This window comes from Cebus imitator, unplaced genomic scaffold (assembly GCF_001604975.1).
Source record: "Cebus imitator isolate Cc_AM_T3 unplaced genomic scaffold, Cebus_imitator-1.0 Scaffold297, whole genome shotgun sequence".
Classification (NCBI taxonomy): domain Eukaryota; kingdom Metazoa; phylum Chordata; class Mammalia; order Primates; family Cebidae; genus Cebus; species Cebus imitator.
In genome coordinates, this window is record NW_016107612.1 from 1,593,025 (window position 1) to 1,600,483 (window position 7,459).

At 51.7% G+C, this 7,459-nt stretch overlaps 1 protein-coding gene across 1 annotated transcript in view; it reads left to right on the forward strand.

Annotated features, from left to right (window-relative positions):
* The first annotated feature begins 5,073 nt into the window (after positions 1-5,073).
* Positions 5,074-7,459, forward strand: part of LOC108285440 (plasmolipin) — a 27,113-nt gene continuing 24,727 nt past the window's right edge. Inside the window, 1 exon segment of the mRNA XM_017502647.2 lies at positions 5,074-5,477. Coding sequence (XP_017358136.1) covers positions 5,343-5,477 — 135 coding nt within the window. The 5' untranslated portion in view covers positions 5,074-5,342.

The following is a 7,459-nucleotide window of genomic DNA, read 5'->3' on the forward strand; positions in this document are numbered from 1 at the left end:
TTAGCTTGGGGTGGTGGCTTGTGCCTGTAATCCCAGCTACTTGGCAGGCTGAGGCAGGAGAATTACTTGAACCCAGGAGGTGGAGGTTGCAGTGAGCTGAGATCACGTTGCTGCACTTAGCGAGATTCCGTGTCAAAAAAAGAAAATTACACATTTCTGTATTTTTATATATGCCTATTAAAAAATGAAAGCCCTCAAAACTAACCAGGTAATGGGGAGATGTCAAAGGGTGCAGAGTAGCAAATACGTAGGATGAAGAAGTGGAAAGATCTAATGTACAGCAGCAGGATTATAGTTAGTAACAGTATATTGTATCCAGGATCTTTGCTAAATGAATAGATTACAGCTGCTCTTGCCACAGGGCGAACAATGGGTACCCAGGTGAGATGATGAATATGTTAGTTTGTTTCACTACAGTAACCATTTTACTGTGTGTGTGTCTTATAACATATTGTGTATCTTATATATACACAACAAAATGCATTAAATAAAAAAGGAAACATTTCCACAGCACCAAGCATAGGGCCAGTTGGAAAATCAATTATTTGCTGACTGCAATCAGCAACTCCTGGAAGTTGGCTTCTGGAAGCTGTTAGATGAACCCCCATGGGAACCTTTCTGTGAATTTCTTAAAATGGTAAATCAGGCAGGGCATTATGGCTCATGCCTGTGCTCTCAGCATTTTGGGAGGCCAAGGCAGGATGATCGCCTGAGGCCAGGAGTTCAAGACCATCCCAGGCAACACAGTGAGATCCTGTCTCTACAAAAAATAATAATAAAAAAAATAGCTGGGTGTGGTGGTGCACACCTATAGTCCTAGCTCCTGGGGCAGCTGAGCTGGGAGGATCACTGGAGCCCAGGAGTTCAAGACTGCAGCGAGATATGATCACGTGATTGCCTGGGCATCAGAGTGAGATCTTGTCTCAACAACAATTGTAAATCTTTTTTTGTTTGTTTGAGACAGAGTCTCACTCTGTCACTCAGGCTTGAGTGCAGTGGTGTGATCTTGGCTCACTGCAACCTCTGCTTCCCAGGTTCAAGCGATTCTTCTTCCTCAGCCTCCCAAATAGCTGGGACTACAGGTGTGCACCACCACACTCAGCTATTTTTTTGTGTGTTTTTAGTAGAGACGGGGTTTTACTATGTTGGCCAGGCTGGTCTCAAACTCCTGAGCTCAAAGTGATACACCTGCCTTGGCCTCCCAAACTGCTGGGAGGCAGTTTGTCACCACACCTGGCTACAATTGTAAATCTAATGGTGTAAATCAGTAGTTTAAGACCCAGGTGATCTGGCCCTTGGCTGCCTCTTGAACCTCATCTCTCTCTAATCTTCCCAACTCTTAGCCTTCTGTCCTACCTCAAAGATCCCAAAGTCCTTCCTGACTCAGGGCCTTTGCACAGAAGGCAGTTTTTCCTGCCTGCAATGTTCTTCTCCTGATTCTTATTCATCCTCCAGGTCTCTGCTAAAATGTTTAGACCTTCCTTGACCCAGTTATCTAAATGACAACCCCCAGTCCTCAGAATTACTCTCTCCCCTGGCATCCTGCTCTTCCTCTGTGGTGACATCATCACTATTGGTGAGTTGCTGTTTCGTGGTGGGTGTGTACATTTAGACTGTCTGTCTCCTCCACCAGGCTCCTTGAAGGTAGGGCCTCTCATCACAGCTCACAGCTCTGTCCCCGGGGCCTGGTGCTCCTGAAGCACACACTAAACATCTGCTTCGTGCCTGAACCCCACTGCTTCTCCAGCATGTCCCCAGCCCCACCCAAAGGGAGGGCAGGCCCCATACACAATGGGGATTTGGTCAGAGTAGGCAACTATTGTAGAACTGAAGAAAACTGAAGCAAGACATGTGCTGCAGGTATCCCATGTGCAGATGGGCTGCTCAGAGCTCGGGAAGCGGAGGCCAGAACCGGCAGTAGGCAGGCTGTCTATCCCCCCACCCCATCCTAAGAATCCAGGACCCGGTGGCGCCAGCGGAGACTGTGGGTGGGCAGTTGGTTCCAGTCTGGGGACAGGTTCCTTCCCACTTTTTCTGACTGGAGGCGAGTGAAGTTGGTTTGGAAGAAAATGTCAAAGTGAAAAACAGTGGAGTGATTCAGTCTTGCTTGCTGCCATTCGAAAGGAATGAAAGTGGGATTAACAACAACAACAAAAAAACGACACACACACACACACACACACACACACACACAATCCAAACCAAAACAAAAACGAAAACACCCTACTGTTTTAGAATCTGCCTCAGAAACAATCATCTTTTTGTTTTCTGTGTCATAATAAAATGAAGGGCTCACCCGAGCTTTGTTCTGCACTTGGGCTGGTCTGCAGAGAGCCTGGTCTCCGGGTCACAATTTTGCAGCTACTAAGACGCACTTCTCATTTCCAGTGTACCTACTGCAAGTGGGTGCTGGGATAAGGGAAGGGTCCCAGGTGCATTGAGAGGAGGGGATTGAACATCCCACTGAATGGGTAAAGGGTTAAGTCAGTGATATTTTCAAAGCGTTCATCAGAGCTTGTCTCTTACCTGCTTAAAACTCTCCAGGCCTTAAAATAAAATGTTAATCCTTCTCCTTCATTGTGATAGGCTGTATAATGGCCATTGAAAGATATATCAGTGACTCATGCCTGTAATCCCAGCACTTTGGGAAGTCAATGCAGGAAGTTGCCTTGAGCTCGAGTTCGAGACCAGCCTGGCCATCATGATGAAACCTTGTCTTTACAAAAAATACAAAAATTAGTCGGCATGGTGGCTCAAGGACCTGTGGTCCCAGCTATTCAGGAGGCTGAGGCAGGAGGACTGCTTGAATCCTGGAGGTGGAGGTTGTAGTGAGCCCAGATGGCACCACTGCACTCTAGCCTGGGCAACAGAGTTAGACCCTGTCTCCAACACACAAACCCAACAGATCCTAATCCTGGGAGTCTGTCCATTTTACCTTATAAAGTAAAAAGGTCTTTACAGAATTAAGTGACTACATTAAGATTCTTTTTCTTTTTTTTTTTTCTTTTGAGACAGGGTCTTGCTTTGTCACCCTGGCTGGAGTGCAGAGGCAAAAATATGGCTCACTGTAGCCACAGCCTCCTGAGTAGCTAGAACCACAGGTGTGCACCACCACATTCGGCTAATTTTTTTTTGAGATGGGATTTCGCTATGTTGCCCAGGCTGGTCTCAAACTCCTGAGCCAAACCCATCCTCCTGCCTTGGTTTCCCAAAGTGCTAGGTTTACAGGCATGAGCCACTGCACCCAGCCCCAAATTAAGATTCTTTATTTGGGGAAGAATATCCTGGAGTATCTGGATGGCCCTAACCCAATCACAAGTGTCCTTATAAGAGAGGCAGAGAAAGATTTCATACACATAGAAGAGGAGGAGGCCATGTGACCTAGGAGGCAGGGACAGGGGTGAAGCAGTCACAAGTTGAGGAATGCCAGCAGCCCCCACCACGGCTGGAAGAGCAAGGATGAAATCCTCCCCTAGACCCTGCAAAGGAAGCAGGACCCGTAGGACACCTGATTTTGGCTCTTCCCAAATTTTTAAATATTTTAGCTCAGTAAAACTGATTTCAGACTTCTGGCCTCCAGAACTATGGAAGAGTAAATTTCTGGTTGTGGTTTTTTTTTTTTTTAGATGGAGTTTTGCTCTTGTTGCACAAGCTGGAGTGCAATGGCGCGATCTCAGCTCACTCCAACTTCCACCTCCTGGGTTCAAGCGATTTTCCTGCCTCAGCCTCCCAAGTAGCTGGGATTACAGGCACCCAGCCACCACACCTGGCTACTCTTTGGTATTTTCAGTAGAAACAGGGTTTCACCATGTTAGCCAGGCTCGTCTTGAACTCCTGACCTCAGGTAATCCGCCCTCCTTGGCCTCCCAAAGTGCTGGGATTACAGGCGTGAGCCATGGTGCCTGGTCCCAATATTGTATATTTCAAAATACAGTAGCTAGAAGTGGGGATTTTGAATGTTCTCACCCCAAAGAAACCATAAATGTATGAGGTGATGGATATGCTAAATACCTAGATTTGATTTTTTACACAATGTATACAGGCACCAAAACATCACATGGTACCCCATATTTAGGTACAATTATAGGTTGATAACAAAAATAATTGCGGTTTTTGCTATTACTTTTAAAGGCAAAAACCGTAATAACTTTTGCCCTAACCTAATATTACATGTCAATTAAAAATAATTTTTTTAGGTGGCTCTTCTTGAGGTATGCGTATTTGGGGAAAAAAAAAAATGTGGGCTTCAAGAAGACCTGGTCTAGTTCTTTTCCTGCTGTGTCCACAGGGCCTGGCATGTAGTAGGTGCTCAGCAAACATTGGTTGGTGAATGCATCAATGACCTATCTGTGCAAACCTCTATGTCTCGAGGTGTGTGTGTGCATGAGGATTTTAGGGTGCATGTGTGGTAATGAAACTGTAACCTCGATATGACCTCCCACCTTCTGGGTGACCCCTCCTCCTCCCTCACGCTATCAGGTGCTTTCAAGGCAATATTTCATTTATTCCCCACAACGCTCTGTGAGGCAAGGTTCCTTCATGTCTATATAATAGACGAGGAAACTGAGCCTCTGCGATCATCTAAGTTGTATAAAATGTGTTCAGAAGTGAAAACGGCATTAATAGGCAGAAAAGTACCTCTTCCTTCTCCCGCCCACCCACCGCTTACCCAGACCCTCCCCTTCCCCATGCTGGGTCTCTCGGGACTCTCTTCTCTCTTTTCTATAAAATACAGCCAGGAGTCTCACTATGTTACCCAGGCTGGGCTCGAACTCCTGGCCTGAATTTATGCTCCCACCTTAGCCTCCCAAAGTGCTGCGATCAGAGGCAGAAGCCACTGCACTCAGCTCCCCCGGGACTCTTCGGGAGTCGCTCCGCGGGGTCTAGGCCGAGGGCGCACAGCGCGCAGAAAGCAACTGAGAGAGCAATGCCGCCCCCCGCCACACACACACCTCGCAAGCCCACTACCAGTTTATCCCCAGGCGCTGAAACCACCACGGCCTGGGCGAGTGCCGGGAAATTCCCAGCGGGTGGCTTGCCCGGCGGGAGGCCGGCGCGGCGGTCTAGGCTGGTCCGGGGAGTGGACGCTGCTGCTCACGAATTGGTCCTGCTGGAACGGTGGCGGCGAACAAAGGGTTAAGGGGGCGGGCCCGGCGGCAGGGGCGGGGCCGGGATCTCGGCCGCACCTGGCGCCCTGGGCTCTCAGCCCGGACGCCTCCTGCAGCGCCCGGAGCGGCCGCGGGACCGGGAGCCTCGGCGAAGAGCGGCGCGGGAGCCGGCACCCACCGCTGGAGGGGCGGCGACGGCGGCCGGAGCGACCTCGGGAGGCAAGCGGAGCCGCCATGGCCGAGTTCCCGTCGAAAGTGAGCACGCGGACCAGCAGTCCCGCGCAGGGCGCCGGAGCCTCGGTGTCTGCGCTGCGCCCCGACCTGGGCTTTGTGCGCTCCCGCCTCGGGGCGCTCATGCTGCTGCAGCTGGTGAGAGCTCGCGCGCGCCCGCAGGCTAGCCGGGGGCTCCCGGTCCGGCCAGGGTGGGTGAGGGACTCCGGGCTGCGTTCAGTCTTCGCAAACCTTGCGCTCCCCACCCGGGCTCACGCGCACCGACGCGCTGCGCGTACCCCTGGGGCGCTTCCCGCATGGACGGCCCCAAGCTCACCCTGCAACCCTCTCACCACTAGCCTTCCGCGTGGCCGTCCCTGCGAGCGCGTCACCTTGTTCAGAGTGTCCACTGCCCGTGCCCCATCGGGTCCCCTTCAAGGTGGTTACCAGCGGCCACAGAGAAGCCTCCACCTGAGCCATAGTTACTGCGCACAGCTCCTCCCCCCAACTTTTCTCACCCTTCCCTTCCCTCCTCCCTCTTTCTCACCCCTCTTTCTGCCAGGACAATGCCCTCAGCCCTCTAGGGAACCCAGCCTGAGGCAAAGTCCACTCTCTGACCACCTTCTGCCCAGCTCCCAGCAGCTCTGCGTGGCCGCAACCCCGGAACATTCCTCAACTAATCGAGAGGGCACATCCGACCCCCCAACACGTACACTCAGGCACTACCCTGTGGGCTCCCGCGGGGGAGCCGGGCTCTTCTAGCCTTCTCTGGGTGATCCGCCAGGTTTCAGCAGGTTTGGCCGGCTCCACAGGGCCCAGATAGCTCGCCCTGTGCTGTAAGGAGGGGTTTGTGGATAGCCAAGGGCAAGACTCCTCTTCTTCTCCCAGAGCCCTGTACTGACCCCAACTGAGGCGGACCCGTTGGAACATCCTCCACTCCCACACCAGCTACAGACCTGGGTGTTAGCTTCCTCCTCTGCCACTCTTTTCTGAGGGTCTGGAAGCTGGGTGGGTGCCCCTGAGGGAGGCTTCCCCACCAGCTGAGGGCCTGATACATTCTCAGAGGACCCAGGCGGAATTGGAGTTGGGCCGGGACTCATTTTCCTTTACAATCCAGCGAGTGGACATTTTCCACTGTCACTGCTGGGTGCTAGCAGGGCTGCCAGGCCCAAGCTGGAGGGCAGGGTGGTTGCTTTGGTGCCAGACCCTGTGCTGAGGTCCAGTGTCCCTCTCCCGACCTCCTCAGGTGCGGGCCCCCTCCACCTGGGTCAGTGCTATGTCATTTCAGGATTTCTGTGATCTCTCTTTGTGTGCCACCTCCACAGCCTCTGAATCTCCTGGTGGGTTTGTTTAAAATGCAGGTTCTTGGACTCCACCCCCGGAAAAAATGTGCAATTGGAATTTGAATCTCAGGAAGTAGAGCCAGAAATCTGCATTTTAACACTTCTCCCAGAGTTTGTTTGTTTCTCTTTTGGGGCAGAGAAGATTCTATCTTCTGAGGGAAGAAATCTACTTCCTGGAATCATTTAATTCTACAGGTGGGAAGAGCCACTGACCCCACCACTGCTGGAATGTTCAGCTCTGGGCTGGTTGTGAGGGGCACAGCCTGGAGCAGCTGCTGGGCTGACCAGGGGAGAGGCAGGTGGTGTGAGAAGTGGTACAAAAGGGCAGAGGAGGAGGACAGCAATTCCACAATCAGGAAGGCTTCTTGGAGGAGGTGGCTTCTGAGCAGAGACTTCACTGAAATCTGAGGCAGAGACAGGCAGGAAAAGGGTGTTCCAAGGGCAGGGCACAGTGTGAGCCAAGGTGTGGTGATGAGAAAGTTGAATTAACTTGCAGGGAGTAGCCAACAGTTTGGTGATGCTGGAGTTGAAGCACTTGTTTCTGGTGTGGACAGAAGCCATGGGCCTTGTGTCAACTCAGTGAGCTGTAGGGAGTAGGCTCTGTTGGTGGCCATAAGAGGTTTTGGAACAGAGGAGAGATCTTGCTAGGCAGAGGATGACGGCCAGCAAGATCCCTGTGAGGGATCCCTCACCATCCCTGGTGAGGTGGATCCTGAGGCTGACCCCTGACAGGAGGATCGCTTGTGGCCAGAAGTTCAAGACCAGCCTGGACAACATATTGAGACCCTGCCTCTACAA